This window comes from Telmatherina bonti (assembly GCF_933228915.1).
Source record: "Telmatherina bonti genome assembly, chromosome: 1".
NCBI classification, from domain to species: Eukaryota; Metazoa; Chordata; class Actinopteri; order Atheriniformes; family Telmatherinidae; genus Telmatherina; species Telmatherina bonti.
This window is the reverse complement of record NC_136619.1, coordinates 24,698,691-24,715,919: the sequence shown is the minus strand read 5'-3', so window position 1 is coordinate 24,715,919 and position 17,229 is coordinate 24,698,691. Positions and strand designations below refer to the sequence as shown.

At 39.7% G+C, this 17,229-nt stretch overlaps 2 protein-coding genes across 2 annotated transcripts in view; one reads left to right on the top strand and one right to left on the bottom strand.

Moving 5' to 3' along the window:
- The window catches only part of hnf4b (hepatic nuclear factor 4, beta), a gene marked incomplete at both ends in the record, with an annotated part of 56,386 nt that extends 55,724 nt beyond the window's left edge, over positions 1–662 (top strand). Inside the window, one exon of the mRNA XM_079263160.1 lies at positions 586–662. Coding sequence (XP_079119286.1) covers positions 586–662 — 77 coding nt within the window. The remainder of the gene's footprint in view (positions 1–585) is intronic.
- An 801-nt stretch (positions 663–1,463) lies between these two features.
- Positions 1,464–14,954, bottom strand: crispld2 (cysteine-rich secretory protein LCCL domain containing 2). Its single transcript, XM_079242217.1, has 15 exons — positions 14,839–14,954; positions 12,753–13,099; positions 11,570–11,688; positions 9,341–9,473; positions 8,153–8,268; positions 7,662–7,762; positions 6,927–7,106; positions 6,777–6,837; positions 6,590–6,656; positions 6,374–6,504; positions 5,885–5,928; positions 5,686–5,758; positions 5,503–5,578; positions 4,602–4,732; positions 1,464–2,872 (listed from the first exon to the last, which is right to left on the bottom strand). Exons 2-15 carry the CDS (start codon positions 13,020–13,022, stop codon positions 2,821–2,823), a joined length of 1,554 nt encoding a protein of 517 aa, XP_079098343.1. The 5' UTR covers positions 13,023–13,099; positions 14,839–14,954; the 3' UTR covers positions 1,464–2,820.
- Positions 14,955–17,229: the final 2,275 nt, after the last annotated feature.

The window sequence follows — 17,229 nt, the reverse complement described above, 5'->3', positions numbered from 1 at the left end:
ACAAAATTGTAATGTTTGCTTAAAATAGATGTAAAAATACTGAATGTTTTTTTAAATATTTCTTAGAAAATTAACCAACTTTTCTGCTGTTTCTCTGAGTTCTTAAAGATGCAGCTGTGATCACAGTTGCTGGTTGCACAAGTCACATTTAAGGACTTTGCTTTTGTTGTTCCATTGGAAGCAGTTTGAAGATTTATTAGGATTTATCTCCATTAAAAATGGGATAGAATAAAAATGTTTCTCAGCTGTCCAACCAGGGCTTAACTGAAACTGAACATCTGCCTCCGACAAATCGCCAGAGTTTTGAGCAGTTATTACGTTTTGTTTTCTCAAGATTAAAGTAAGTGAAGCATATACTGTGTACAGTGACTGTCAGCTTATTCAGTTAACAGTAAATAAATACTTCAGGGTGTAAACTGGGAATTAACAATGTTGCAAGATTTTAGCTAAACACATGGATTTTGTGTCTTCCATCATCCATGAGCGAACGCTTGATTGGCAGAAAGTGTATTATATGTGGTTTTTTCAAAAATGTACATTTCTATTTGTTGTATTCACATTTCTTGGCCTGCTTGTGTCCACAAGGAATGGAGCCAGGTTATGAACATGGTCAGTGGTATTCCTCCAAGGACAGCGAAGAGATCTGGGTGGCCTGGGACTAAATTCCATTCACAAGTCAGATCACACAGATTTTAGCCAAGTGCTAAGGTCAAAATACATTTAATACTTAGCCGTCTATATGGGTTGGCTGAGGTCCAAGTGGTTGAGCAACTTGTCCATTAATTGCTTTTTCAGTGGTTCAGTCCGTATACTGAAGTCCTTGGGCAAGACACCAAACCCAAAGCTGTTCTTTGCATGGTAGCTTCAAATTTATTGATGTGTGTGTGTCTGTGTGTGAAACATACTGGGCTGTAAGGAGCCGAGCAAAAGTTAAAAGGTGTCATGTACGCATATAATTTGCGTGTTGTTTTTCTTTCTGTGTATTCATAAGTTTCAGAATGTAGTCAGCTTCATTAGTTTCAACTACATGAAGGACTGAGAGTCGCCTCACAATTAGTTTTTATCAGCACCATTCATAACAATGCTCTTACTATGCCAACTATGAATCACCACAATGTTTGCAAAGTTCACAAAAACACATACAACAGCAAAACTGCATTTTAAAAACATTTTCTTAAGATTTTAATTAAAAACAGAAACAATGCAACAATACATTTCTCTGTAATACTTTATTGTCTAATTGTGCAAAAAGTATAGAACAAATCCTACACTGGTAAAAAGGAAACATAGTAAGTTCACATATTTAACCATAATTCACTAGAAGATTTTTCAGAAAGAAAGAACATTACATTTACATTTCCCATGTTTTTATAAAATTTTAAACATTTCCAATTTTTAAAAAAAAAAACTGCCATAAAGGACAGACCTGCTTAGCATAGCGATAGGACTGAGGTAGAGTAAAGAAACAGAAAGTTGGAATATACTGTAAGGCACACTTTTGTAACCCTAAAACTAACAGGTGGAACCAACAGGATTTAATGCGGGTGCTGTCCATTATGACCTGAAGTCAAGAAGCAAATCCTGTGAGATAAAACCAAGTTTGCTATCTGGGGAAATGTTCATCAGAACTAACCCAAACACGACAGCCCCACAATCCAGCATAATGACATTCATTATAGGTGTGTGTGTGTGTGTGTGTGTGTGTGTGTGTGTGTGTGTGTGTGTGTGTGTGTGTGTGTGTGTGTGTGTGTGTGTGTGTGTGTGTGTGTGTGTGTGTGTGTGTGTGGTGCATACCATATTTTATTCCAAAGTGCACAAGTTGCAATTTGATCAAAACAAATGTTGAACATTTTCACACTCCTCAAAAAAAGTAAAACCTGCCTGTACCTGGAACATGCAACACATTCAAATGTCTCTGGTGGGAAAGGGCCGAAAATTAGTCTTTATAGGGAGCAGAAACAAAAGGAAAATATGAGAAATCAGAAAGGCAACTAGCAATAATAAATATAAAATGGGAAATATTAAAGAACACATCTAATGTTTGTTATATTCCCACCAAATCTCCTTCCATTGATGATCTCCACAAGCCTGGCACTAAAGTAAGACTTTCATTTACCACAATGTTGTTGTTTTTTTTTTAATTATTATTTCCTTTTATTCCCTCTGCTTGACAGTTCCTAGTCAGTCTAATCAGTAAAAGTCTCATCTCTCACACCAAATAACTCAACACCTGACTTTTGTAAATACTATTTAGACCTAGATGTGGCTTCACAGTCTAAACGTACAAACACAAACGTACAACTAACACAAATAGCACAAACAAAACTCACAAAAGCCAAATAAGGCAGAACCATTTTAAAATATTGTAATTCTTTCTTAAAACAAAACAAAATGTTCTATACTCTGTACAAAATGATTAAATACAGTGTGATCAGTAAACACTTTTGTGTATGAAAACCATCATATATTTGTAATGAGAGCATCAATGTAAACATTATGCATTTTGTCTGACTCAAACTTCCAGCACCAGCTGTTCAGTTCATCAAACATATATTTAAAAAAAGATAAATTGCATTCTGTATTCACAGATTATGTATGCCTATGGAAAGGATAAGCTAAATGGTGGACTGGATCATTGGATGAAAACAGGATTTTTATTTGTAACAAGAGTTTGAAACTTAAAGAGGGGCAAAGTGTCAATGTTCTGGGGGGGGGCACTGAAGGTATGCTTACAGACGAAGAGCCATGGTATCCAACCTGCAGGAACTTCTCCTCAATGCCAGCTGAGGCGACTCTGTTGGTGTACAGAATTCAGCGGTATCACATCTTCACAGCAAAGAGTCGAAAGGAATCTCCTTCTGTGTTGCTTTTGCTGCAAACAAATATCACATTGAAAAAGTTTGTCATTTTCATTGCTCCAAATTCAAGCACTGTCTACTAAATATGTTGTACACTCCAACAAACTCGCATGTCACTTTCATACGTTCAGCTTTTTCCTCATGGTCCAAATAAGCAGCAAAATTACTGACAAAAAGGTAACAATTATGGTGATTACAATAATTTTATATGGTTGTTTGCAGAATGACTCATTGCTGCAGTATTTCTGAGTCTGGTTTTTTTCCAGTCATCGCATGGTTTGAACTTTCTGACTGTAATTAGTTCATTAGCTGAGAAACCTTGAAGCTCCGCCATGATCAATAATCATGATAGGCCAGTGCGATCGGTGTCCGATCTCAGATAATTGTTCACATAGGAAAACACAGACTAAGAGGCTGACAGCATTTCCATTCAGGAGTAACTGGATAGGCTGTGATTACTTCCCCAGCAACAGAGTGCAATCCAAACTGCCCACCCTGCCATGATGTTGGCACATGGCATTGACTCTCTGTCAGCCATTTATTGACCTCCTGTCCCATTGCCCTGAGTGAGGTTTCATAGAATCAGACTTGGATTGTTTTTAGCCATTCAGCACTTCATACACTCAATTGACATGCCTGGGTAAAGTAAGCAAAGATCCCATGTGTGGCCCATCCACACACCAAACCACACCATTACTCTTTCAACCCCATATGCCAGCAGAACCAGCCACAAAGGCTTCCTTGCCTAAGCTTAGTCCACTGGAGCTGGCCACAGACATGAGAGTGGTTTGTGAAACATGGTGTGCATGCAGGGAACCCACTACATGCAGTATTACAGTGGACATAAATCAAGATGGGATACAGTAAATAAAAGGAACATTCCCTTACCTATTTCTGATCCCCTCATCAAATTTGCTAATCTGATATTACAACAAGCTTCATGCTTTTATTTTGATTATGTCTTTAAGTTTTTCTGTTCTGCACTTTCACTACGAAGACAGAAGATATATATTTTGTGGCTGAATACTAGACAGACAGACAGATAGATAGATAGATAGATAGATAGGTAGATAGATAGATAGATAGATAGATAGATAGATAGATAGATAGATAGATAGATAGATAGATAGATAGATAGATAGATAGATAGATAGATAGATAGATAGATAGATAGATAGATAGATAGATAGATAGATAGATAGATAGGACACTTTGGTCTTTTTACTGCAAATATCAGATGATACTGCAAATATCGATCACTGGCAGTTTTAGGGAAATATTTTGAAATGATGTCATTTTTATTGTCAGACTATTGCTGGTCAGGATAAAGTCACAGGTTTGACCTCAGGCAGCGTTTCCAGATGACTCATTTTCATTTGGATTTTTACTAGGAAAAGGCTTTGAGTAGAGTTGTTACTTTTGTTCCCGGTGCACACATTCCCTCACTTCTAGCTTAAATTACATCTAAGGGGGTTTGGTAGTTTTACAGCTGTCAAACACATGGTTGCCTGCAAGCTGTCGCACACCATGTTTAGACATGCATGTTTTCCTTTACAGAAACAGTTCCCTAAGATCAGCAGGACTGCAGAGGGTGAGATCTAAAACTGTAAATGTCTGGAATTCATGCTTTTCTCTAAAATGTGTAGCACTATCTACCATATCAGCTTTTCTTACTATCCGACAGTCCTCATATGAAAAATAAAACTAAGTTAAATCTGTTCACCACAAAAACAGAAGTGGTACCTTTCCGACTGTATGCCATTTTTTAGCACTCCGGTGTAGCTCTTTCTCCTTTCCAGTGGCAGAACATCGACTAAACCTCCCTCTGCTTTCATTACTCCTGCATGGATGGCTGCTTTGCAGATGCTTGAGTTCTGTGAAGACAAAGGTATCCAACATGAAACAGGCTATAAATAAGATAAGAAGGTGGGTTTTTTTAACAGTAATTGAACATAGTCGCAATTCTCTCCTCACCAAACACAATGTAGCCGACAAACACAAAGTTACACGTTATTCGCACACACCAGGAGTAAAGTCTGAGCCAAAAGTCTGGCTCCAGCACGACAAACCATAAGCTCTTATCAACAGAGCAGAATCATTCATTCCAGTCCAAACACAGATCACACTGTACATACACTCCACCAGCAGTCACAAACAGATGAATTATGTCTCATGTTGATTCAAAAATTAGCCTTTATACCACTATATAGACAAATTCTTCAGCCTGAGATTGCAAAGCATTCTGTGGCATTTTTGTGAGGAGCCAATGTGCCTGCCACACTGTCTTTGTGGCACTGTGATCTGTGCTCATCTGGATGTCATTATGTGGTAGTTTTATCCAAGATACAGTTCCATTAAACTCAATACAGTCTTGTGTGACTGTGCAGACTCTAAAACAACTTTAAAGTGAACTTCATGTCTTATGTCGATTATAAAAGACACTATAAGCTATACGGAGTGCCCTGACTTTGAAAGTGTTTCAAGGCCATACAGAAAAGCACATGGATTGTAAACATGCATCAGTTATTTATTTATGTTTGTGGTTTCAAAAAATGTGATCAAGCATCTAAAATGAATCCGTCTGTAGTCTGGAGAAACATTAGTAAACTCTATGAGCACTTTCTCAAAGTTAAATAATACTCACATCTGTGTAGATGTTGTTTCCAATCACAGGGGACCAATAAGAAGGTTGAGTTTTGCAATCAGCCGGACAGAGGACTCTGAGAAACACATTGCACATGAGCGACATATACACTTTGGAACATAATTGAATTTGTATTTTATTAATCACTTATCTGTTTAAGGAAAAACAAATGTACAAAAGCACCTTGGGCAGTGTGAGTAGGGCTTTTTGAAAGGACAGATTTCAGCCACTGTAGTGTAGCAATCAGCAGTAAATTCTGTCACACAGGAAGAGAGGGAAAAGAAGAAAAATTAACAAATGGTATGAAATGTGTTTCCTTTGTGTATAATTTTACATTTAAGTTACTCGGAACTCTTCTGAAAAAGCCAAAGCTAAACCTTACCTCCCACTTTGCTCACCATAAAAGAATTGCCAGGTTTGTATTTACTGCAACACATAAAGACATAGAAGTGTTGAGAATACAGAAAAAACAAAAAGGTTTTGTGGAAATTTAATCACAATCAAAGTAATAGTTTAGTTTGCTTTTGAGCTGAAACAGGAACACCTGTCACAACATAAATCATTCCCATGTAGCAGCTCAGTGGCTTTGCTGCTATTTGGGAAGATGGTAAGCTATGTTTACATGTTGACTGATTTTCTGTCTTTTCCACTCTTGTTTACAAACTGTGAATGTTGCTCATCTGTCACCCTGATCAATACTGGCCAATGGAGACGGGTCAGCTAAACATGTAAACATGCAAAAGTTTTGATTCTGCGAGCAAAGCTCTACATAACTGCAGGGAAACACATGCAAGTAAAAAATACTTATATATGTTTTCACTGTATATATTTCAAAGACGAAAAAGTTGTCCTATAAAGCAGAAGAATCCACCTCAGAGACTCGATGCCATTTTTTGAAGATCGGACAAAGAATGGCAACTCGTCCATCCTTGTGACATCAACTAGCCCTCCACTGTTGTCGATTACCCCAGCGTGGATAGCAGCTCGGCAGATGCTTGATTGCTATAACAATAAGAAATGAATATTTATTATGCATGGATGTTATGAACAGTTGCATCACAAAAATGCTCAAACTGAAGAGACTCACCACATCGTAGGTAACAGTTCCCCAAACTTTTGCCTTCTTATTCAGACAGTTAGCAGGACATTTATGTCTACAGAAGAAAAAATGAGAACTTCAAAGAGGAGGAAGTGTGTACTGAAGGAGAACATATTCAATATTTTGTCTGCGTCATGCCATCATTTCACGCTAAAACTCAGTGTGATAACCTAACCTGTTGCAGGTTGCTCCTTTGCACTTATCTCGCAGTTTAGTTTCACATTTGATGTTGTGAGCTTCAAAAATGAGACCAGATATTATTAATAAAAAAAAAATTAAAAAAAAAAGTATGATTGGTGTTATTTTTAGAGAGTTCTGTGTTTACCAAGATAGATGTTGGGGGTTTTTGAAGATGATGTCCTGGGTGTGGCGGTCTTCGGATTGGAAGGCTTGGACACTGGTTTCTTTGGAGGTTTGGGGGCTGGCCTGGAGGTGGTACGAGGTGGCAAAGGTAGCTGAGGCTTTTCCACCTCATTCATGTCCTCAGTCTCTGAGCGCTGAGAGTCTGCAGGTGAGCATGAAGTTTTGGTTGGTGTGTTTAATGTTACTGAGCATTTATGGTGAATTAAAGTTGCGTTATTTTTAGAAATGATACACCAGAATGGTTAACAAGATTTAGTGGTGCAGCGCTTTTTTTCTTTTTTTTTCTATAGTGTACGCTCCTCCATACATGAGCTTCTGTATCTCCTCCCTGAAGTCTCCCTGAACTTTAAGGCATCCACTGACAGGTCAAAAGCAGTGGCGTGCATGGCAGCTACTCATTCCTTGTTTGAGAAGTGCCAATCTGGCTACTTGGCAGATTTTATGCAAGTGTTTCATGTTGGTAGAGACAAGTGAGAAAAGAAAAGTCTGGATAACAAACAATGTTTATTTCAGACAGATCAGGAGAAGTTTCATCTGTCAGAGGAAAAAACTCCCATTGGTGTGGACTTTGGACATTGTAACTTGGAAGAACTTTTTAGAGCACAAAAGCTATACAACACACTGAGGGGCAGGAGAAACTCCAAAAAGGATAATGTGACCTCTTTTAAATGAATGAAAATCAAGTGGGTTGGCTCACCTTTGTAACACAGGTTATTTTTGCATCCTCCCCCAAAGCTGGGAGGACACTGGGAACAAGGGCGGCCATGCTGGTACGGAGACTCTCCGATCCAGTTTCCCCTGCAAAGTTAGGGAGTAATGGACAGTTTGACAAAGGAGGAAATCAATCATCAGGCAACCTTCTCAGGACTCGTAGCATTGTAATTACTGCAGCCCGCTTTGCCCTTCGTCAAAACTCCAAAATCAATTCAGCACCATAAACTAATATTAAAAAGATCACTTGTCCTTTTCTGCTTTATTTCATGTTTTTTCTTTTACTCTTATGTCTTGAGAAATTTTTACAACCCCAATATGTCACAAATATCTAAAACGAGTGCTTCATGCTTCCAGTACAACTATATTAGGAACACGATGTAGAGTCTGCCTGTCCTGGAAGGAGAAGGAATGTAAACAAGTCTAGAGAGCAGTGGTGTTGATGAAGAGTGGTACGTTGGGGAATATTGATCTTACTTTGGGGAATAGTTGCACACAAGGTAAACAGCGTTCTCCCATATTTCTCCCCAAACGTTCATCCGTGGACACACGTGCACAGCGCAGCCCACTCGGTTAGTGGTTGCCCAGACCAACTGTGACAGGGAAATTATAAATGAACGGTTAAAGTTAGCACTTAGAAAATCTGAATGAAAGCACACATAGCAAAGTAAACTACCACACTTGTGGCCTCGATTTTTCTTTTGGCAGAAAATTCTCACAGGCTGTAATTCCAGAGAAAGAATGGAAATTGGGATTTTACTCTGTTGTTTTGCCCCTGATGGATGTTCATGACTTGAAGCCTGTTTGTCCTCTTTTACACAACCTGACAGCTTTCATCATGCAGTCAGAAGAGAAAAGGGTAGCTCTTGATAAACTTTTAACCACAAAGAAACAAGAGTTTGCTCAGGCCACAAATAGCACAGGGAATAATAAAGCAAGTTATCAACAAGAAAGCTGCTTTTCTGCTAATACTACCAGTCGTATATGAAATGAAATATAATTCTGCATATATCCCAAAATGGCTACAAACTTTCTGAACAAATATGCACTCTTCCTCCACAGGAATGTTCATCTTCTTCCTGGTACGCTAATAGGCTGCTGGAAGTTGTGAGTCAGCACAAGGACTGATGTGGGCTGGTACTCAGGCACAACACAATCACAGACAGCAGTGGAGTGTGACAGCCCAAACTGCAGTTACATCAACTAGGTGATGATGCTCAGGTTTTGCACTGCCCCGTCACAGAGGCATCTTCAAAAGAATCCAGGTCAAGCAGTGCAGGATGTCTGGTGTGTCTGGAAATGACTACCAGATGGAAGCGATCAAGTTTCAGCACAAAGGCAAAAGGAGGATCCAAGATGTTTCTGTAAACTCATCCCAGCAGCTACAAAGCAAAGTCTCAAGGAAGAGGAAGTCAGCTCCCTTGTTTTTGGTTCCTTTGGACTATTTCATTCCCTCACCTGAACTTATAAACACAATGCAAAGGGACTTGTGTCGGCGCATTCTATCAATTAACTAACCAGTGAACTCAAAATATATACTTTCACAATATATGATGTTGATGGTGCAAATGGTCCAGAACCATCATCTTGGTTTTTTTTATGTATTCTTTCCTGATTCAACATATTACAGCTAGATCACTAACATAAAATTTAAAATAGTCTTACCTGCGTATAATGGGTGCACATGGGCCCAGAGCAGCGTTCAGGACACCAGGGATTACACTCATGAGGGTAGGGATAGGTGTAATCTTTCACCTCATCATACCAGGCCTGAACATGGAAGGCAGGTGAGCGGTGTCTGCCAGGAAAATGCATATTCACACACATGGTCACATCCAAACAGTAGGTTCAATAACAGGTCATCCAGCAACCAGAGGCAAAGGGAAAATATCTGAGGGAGCTTCCAGGTGCTTGGACAAGACTTAGGAAACACTGTATAAGCTCCTGTCCATCATTAACTTCTCAGACAATTAGTCTAGTTTTGACCTGGTGCAAAGAGCTGCAGTCTGTTCTGACCATTATGAAGAAAATCTATTCAAGTTGCAAAAAAAAAGGAATCAGAGCAAACCTAAACATGGCTCCACAGCCCAACAAATCACTTCAAGCTCACATTATAAACATCTCTTTTTACGGTATTGAAAAGTGCTGAGCTTATAAGTGGAGAGGAGAGGGAGAGTGGAAAAAAAATATTCAACATCAGGTTTTGCTGGCACAAGAAAAAAGAGGAGAGGAGGGAGGGAGAAGTGGAGTTGTGAGAATGAGGGCAGATTCCTGGAAGGGCACCTGCTGCGATAGCCATATGTTGCTATGGACAGGGGCCAACAGCGGCTGTCCACTCAAAGACACACTTCCTTGCCATCATTCTGGCTTTTAACTCATCATTACACTACATCGTTGACATAGGGTTAGAGTTAGCCTAGGGTTAACCCTTACCCTAATCCTCTTTTTGGAGGATTGTCAACAGTCAAAGGATAATTGCATCGGCTATTCTGATGAATCTGGATAATTCTGATTCAAGCCTGGTTTCCATGCATGCTTCCATGCTTGTATCTCAGCAAATATGTCAAGCAAGAATGTCAAATAAAATAACATCATAAAATAAAGGAGGATAATTTTTTTCCATGACATAGTGAAGTTAAATTCATCCAACTCAGCTTTCCTTTGTTTTTCTATCCTCTGCAATTAATATCCCTATAAATATGGATGCAAAGCTGCAGTGTCACAAAGACCAGACACATACATTAAAAAAAATTAATCCTGCGTTTAGGTAGAGTGGTCATTGAACTGCTAATGGTCCTCTTTTGCAGACCACGCGCTCTGATTTTTAAGTCAACTTGCTCCCGAATGTGGAACATCCCTGTTCTGTGATTTGCGATAGCTGCTCACAAATTTGCAAACTCTGTATAGATTTGCAGATGAAGAAGGAAGCATGCCAGAATTTTGTAGAGTTTTGCAGAAGTTACTGTTCCTTCCACGGGGGAGAATTCTTTCTGACCAGTCAGTGGTCAGCCATGGGGTCCTGATGCTGTTCAATATCAGGCAGCTGACCAGGAATCATGTTGTTTGTTTATTTGCTTTGGACAGTGCATGTTAATGAACAAACATGACAGAACACATGCATGTAAACATGCCGAATTGCAGCCAAGGGCTAGTTTCCATCCGTAGTCACGCGGGTTGAGATCATATGAGACAATACAAAAATGACATAGTAAAATTATGTACAGAAGTGCAAAAATAATAATAACATTTAATAATAACAAGTAATAGGTCTTACTAAAGGAGGCATTTCATAAGGTAGTGATGGAACAGTTGAACTGTGTCACACCATCTAATATGCAGGGTAAAACTAAATTGTGCAGGAAAACAGCAGTGGAAAAAAAAACTTCTTGTCAAATTGGAGGTTCAGCTATAAAAAGGATCTAAAATATACAGCCACAGTGGTTAAGAAAGGGTTAATACATTGGTGAGGCAACACCATAGGCAACAGCTGAATGCCACTGAAAATGAAGAATGTGTGATGAAGCAATACAAACCGTTTTAACATTATCATCTCAAACAAATATCTGCTCATTATTTTTCTGTTATCAGCCAATCAGGCATTTAGGGTTCTTTCTTTTCAATTAATACATCTTGTCTAAAGTTCAAACCAACAGGTAATGTGACCTGCAGTAGTTTAAGATTAACTGTGATCTATAGTAACAAGTTTATACTCCTCAGGTATCCAACAAAATGTTCCAACTGTGTTTAAATGTCTCGAGGTTCTGCTTGAGGAATGTATACCTTTTTCATTTGCAGTTTTGTTATTTTATCACCATTTAATCATTTTTATACTCATATCTCTGTAGTATTATACGTTACATAACAATTGAAATTGTGAGTTTTATTGAATCTCACCTGCCCCAGTGAACTGCCAGGTTTTGTCCAATAGACATAAGCAGGTTCCGAGGCCCGTGTTCCCACTGACATTCCTCTGCCCAGTGAGTGGCAGACCGCTCCAGCTCATCATCCCAAACCTGCACACAGAAACCAGCCCAGGTTCTTACATCTTGTTTCAGACACCAGCACAAAGACATTGCAACAGTTCACTGCAGTATTCAGTAGAATCCACTAGATGCTCTGGCTCACTAAACTATCACCCTGAACCTGTTAAAAACCCCCACCTTTGCACTTTCTCCTTTCCTTCCTAATAAGCTGAAACTGAGCTGCACACATTAGCCTTCACTGGTGACATTGGTGTGGACCTGCTGGCACCTGGCCTTGGTCCACTATAAATCTCCAGCAATCACAGCTGAATTATCCACATTTCCTGAATGGGATCCTAAACAACGATAGAGAGGAGGCTGGAAAACAGAGGGGAGGCCTGAATCCCACTATGGAGAGAAGCACTATGAATGCAGAGAAGTTGCATACACCGTGGCCCCTCAAAGCAGATCGCGTCAGTAAATTTCCAGCCTTTTGGTGGTCGCTAAAACATGCACACACGGACACCACTGTAACCCCAAACACCCATTTACTAATGCAAACACACTCTGCCTGTTCATAGGAATTTGAGAGAGCAGAGTGGACCTACAGATAGTTTCTTCCATACTGTTACCGCAACCCTGACACACACAGGGAGCTGCTGCTTGTCTTAATTTCATAGAACACACCTTTTTTAGTGATCGTCTGTGCAGCAACAATAATTTCTCTCCTACTTAGCACATAAATCTTCCACAGAGTCCCTTAGTTTTCCCTTTCTTGGTTTGTTTTTTCCTTTGCAGTCCTGTATTCTCCAGTGCTGAGCTGTTTGTCGGTAGGACAGAGTCAGCATTATTATCCTCCCTGTAAAAAGGTGGCACAGCAGGCTGGCAGTAGGTCAACTTTCATGACTGCATGTTTCCAGCAGGGAGAAAAGATCAGTTTTATTACAGCATCACCACTTTTTTTTTTAAGTCAAAATAAAGCTTTAAACCATAATTACCACTTTTGTTTGAGTGTTTATGACTGCTGATGCATCAAGTTGCTGAATTTGATATTTCATCTTTATTTAGTATAATTGTGATTGAAAAATAATGCAGAGTATTAGAACACGCCTCACCATGTACTCCATGTTTGAAGCAGAAGGGTAAACGCTGCCCCTCAGCTTGTTGTGCAGCTGGAGGATCTCCTCACGGTCTGCCCACAGGATGGCTCTTCGGTTCCTGCTCCCAGCTGTGTTGTCGGTGCCGTTCTGGCCTGTTTCCTGCTCATAACGGCTCAGCAACTCCCTCAGCTCCTTGGAGTCAGGCAGGAAGAGAGAAGACGAGTCCATGACGCAAAACAACAGGAGGGAGAGAATGGGGAGCCAAGTCATGGTGGCGCAGGTCATTGTGACACGTCAGCTCCGGACTACAGAAGAAAGAGTCCTTTTCTGTAAATGCTGCTCCTCAGAGTCAAAGATGCAACCTGCAAGGGAGTAAATTAGGATTCAGTTTCCCCAACATATGTGTCAAGAAAGCAAATATTTCAAAATCTGTATTATTGTATTACTAAACTTAACATCTACACAGAGGGGAAAAAAATGATTAAACTGATTATTCAGTCATTTTTGAGCTATGATTTAACAATTACTCAGTTTCTTATTAAATGAACTCAGAGACTTTTCACTTCCTGCTGGTGATGCTCTATAGTTTCTGATTCCATTAAATATTTGTATTTTTTTTTCAATGTTTTGTGTGTTTTCCTTTACAGGTATAGTGATTTATAAATGGCTGCCTTCCATTGTCTTGTGCTGACATCATGACATCCTCATCGCATCATAATACATTGCGCAATAGTTTATTCTGTTGACTAGTTTAAACATTTCAAGATGAACATGACCACAGCATATATCCCAATCAGTTACATGGTTAACTTGTTCTTGCAGTAGATGAATGGGTGCAAACAATCAGTTTTACTTCATGGAATATAGTTTTGATAATAAATTAGTCTCCATCAGGGAACAAAGCACTGGTTTTGCTTCAGAGTGTTTCCCAACAGTAAAATGAGAACTACTCAGGGCCTCTTTAATCCTCGTCTTCTGGTGCTCTCTGATTATTTTTAAACCAAACTGAGCAGCGGGGTCAGCCACAGAGGAAGCAGACCTGTGTTCAGGTTGACAAGTTTTAACCCCACTGAACTGTGTTCAGGCAAAACACTTCATTCCAGACACTTCCAGAAGCAATATTGTGCTACTCATTCTGTATCTTACTTCCAACATCATGGCTTATGCAAGAGGGAGGACATCCAAGATTCAAAATAAAGCAAACATCAGAAAGTCACCAAGTTTTACGGGGAAAGAGAAGCACTCAGTCAGCGTGTGATCGGAGAGGAACAAAAAAAATAAACCGAGCTCTAGCTTGCACTGCTTGCTCTCATCCTTGAACGTTTTCACCCCTTTCCCTTTAGCTGAACAGGCAGGTTGAGGTCTGGCACCGACTGCCAGCATGCTGTGCCAGCTCTGGCTGCTGCAAGCCAGCAGGCAGCCCAGTCACCACACCCTGCTGCTTTCCCTGTGCCCGTCTTCACACTGAACCTCCACCAGCATCTCTGCCAAGGCTCTTCTCATGGCTCTTGTGAATTTTATACTAGTGTGACAGACAGATCAGAGGACTTAGACCCATGTGAATGTCCACATCTTGTCTGTGGAAACTTGTTTTTTTATGCAGGTGCTGGGATTTAAAACCTGTCCATCTTACAACAAGGCTAGATTTGAACAAGTTTAAGCAATAAGAAAGCCTGTCAAATAAATATACACTTGCATTGGTAGTTGTTCTCTTCTTCAAGCAAAAAAGCCAGAAAAAATTAAACTGGGTCAGTTCTTTTTTTATGTTTTACCTCACAAACATTAACATATGGTCTCTGTATTAATGGCCTTTTAATCATATTTACATCACTAAAACCTACTTGTTTGATCTACAACAGCTTTAATTTTGCCCATATTCATACTGTATGTAATTTGGTGTTTCAATTATTACAGTGCTGTTGCTGACTTGTTAATATATCTAAAATACAGACAGTGACAGGCATGGTCTTACCAGCAGCCTCATTTACATCCACAACTGAAATAAATTCAGAGTAAATGCATAAACTCCTAAGTAAATTATGCAGCTCAAGAGCAATATCTTGTTTCCAGCTAAATGTGCAGAATGCCTCATCTTTCTCACCTCTGTCTTCCTCAGTAAGTATCCAGCTGCTTGAATGTTTTGGAGCTGCTTCCTCTGCGCGCTGGCGAGGTGTATTATTTCCTTATGCGAAGACCAGGCTGCTGTTGATATTTGGCGGTGCTCCTGAGGCACATAGAGACTCCTGTACAACCCAGAGTGCCTTATATAGCTACAGAAGGAGACCCCTCATGACCAGAGGAAAAAATGACTGTTTCTCTGCACTCCCCCACTCGGCACGGCAGCCTCCCTGTTCTTGGCACACGGCGCGTCGTGCGCAAACTGATGTCAGGAAGAAAACTACAACTACTGTAAATCTGCATGTTGTCAAACGACTGTGTTGTTTCACACATGAAGAACTGCGCATCAGACTTGGCAGGAACAGCAGTGGAACCCTAAGACATTCAACATGAACCCAAGACGAAATGTTATAACATAGTAGGCGCCATTTGTAAAAGCTGAAAGCCCAGATTTTCAGGCTTAATGGTTATATGAATCAGTATTTATGCATTTCTAGGCTCCGTCGCTTTGCTGCAAAGAGGAAAAATAAAACAATATGCAAACAATATGACAAAAATCACCAGTATAAATAAGTGTAAAATAGTTTCATTTTGGGGTGATATAATAGCCAAACACACAATCTCCATTAACATGGGACCGTTTTAAAATTTAAATTAACAAATAAATATGTCGCATCAGGATGGGGATTTGATCGAAGTCAAAACTCGATGCAATCAGTTTGTTTTCCTTCAACAAGCCATATTGAACTGGTTTGAACTGGTGTGTCTGCAAACTGCTCTGAGATGACAGTGTTGTTAAAGTGGCGCTTTACAAATAAAGTTTAATTGAACTTAGGACTGACGAGGTGGCTCAACACCTGTTGCTGACTAGTGATCTGATAAGTTAAACTTCAAAATGTTCATTCTGGCTTATCAGCAAATTAAAAATAAAAAGGGTCAGCAGTGACGGAATGCGGGCTAATTATCTGCTATCTATTTGTCAGGAGAGGAGTTCCTCGTTTCAGCAAGATGATCTCTAACAGCAGTATTGCTGTGTGGTTGGCTAAGAAACAAATCCAAACGGATCACAGAAAATGTTTGCTTTCCTCTAGTTTTCAGTTAAAGAAATATGTTTTTTTTTAAATGTTTATTTCCACTTTTTGGATAGCTTTTTCCCCCCTAAACTTATATTGGCTGTATTTCGTTAATTGCATGTGTGACAGATGTAGTTTCTTGTTCTCCATTAAAGGAACAAAAGTCATATTTCTACGGAATTGTCGATCAGGTGGAAACCACAAATTCATGACTCTTCACAACATTTCTTCCTCCAAAAAAAAAAAAAAAAAAAAAAAAAAGCCCATTGTGTGTCACCATGATGTCTGACCCCTGAAGAGGGCGAGGTGTGTTCTATAACTATATATATATATATATGTATGTATGTATGTATGTATGTATGTATGTATGTATGTATATATATATATATATATATATATATATATATATATATATATATAATTTTTCATTGTGCTTGATTTCTATTTTAAACATCTCAGACATTTGTAAGAGATCTCAGATCTTCTACCTTTAGGACTCTGCCAACACAGGCTCTTAACACTGAGTAAAGGTTGAACAGAAAGACTGGCTTGAGATGTTATTCATATATATATATATATATATATATATATATATATATATATATATATATATATATATATATATGATGCGGCCTCGATGAGCAGGAGCATTGTCGTCCATAAAGATGAAATTAGGCCTGTGCTTTTCATGTAGGGGCACAATCACTGGATTAATGATGTTATTCAGGTAGTATGGGCTTGTCACTGTACCATTCACAAAGTGTAGGACACTTCTGTACCAAGTGGACACCCCTGCCCACACTGTAACACCGCCACCACCAAAAGCTCGCCTGGTGACAACAGTGGCTGATGCATAGCGCTCTCCCTGACATCTCCAACATCGTTGCCGGCCATCATTTCTGCTCAGTGTGAATCGACTTTCATCAGAGAACAGCACTGAGGCCCACCGGTTCCTCATCCAGCGTAAATGCTCCCTGGCCCATGCAAGACGATGATGCCTGTGCCTGGTGGTGTGGTCAGGTACCCGTGCAGGTCGTCTAGCACGCAGACCACGCTGATGGAAACGGTTTCGAATGGTCTGACGTGACACTTGGGTGCCTTTCACCTCTCTTAAACGTGCCTGGAGTTGAGTGGCATTCATCATCCGGTTTCTCAGGGCAGTGTTCACAGTGTAGCGGTCATCAGCACGGGATGTGGCCAAAGGACGTCCACTTCTAGGCCTTTCTGTGACTCTTCCAGTCTCTCCATATCTCTGTTGCAACCTGCTGATGACACTCTGTGACACTCCAAGCTCATATATA

Coding starts and splice junctions, on each gene's coding strand:
- crispld2 (XM_079242217.1), bottom strand. CDS start 13,022: ATGACCTGCGCCACCATGACTTGGCTCCCCATTCTCTCCCTCCTGTTG. Junction 9,474..11,569: donor CTGGCAGTTCACTGGGGCAG/GTGAGATTCAAT, acceptor TTTTCCTGGCAG/ACACCGCTCACCTGCCTTCC. Junction 4,733..5,502: donor GAAACAACATCTACACAGAT/GTGAGTATTATT, acceptor TTGTCTTCACAG/AACTCAAGCATCTGCAAAGC.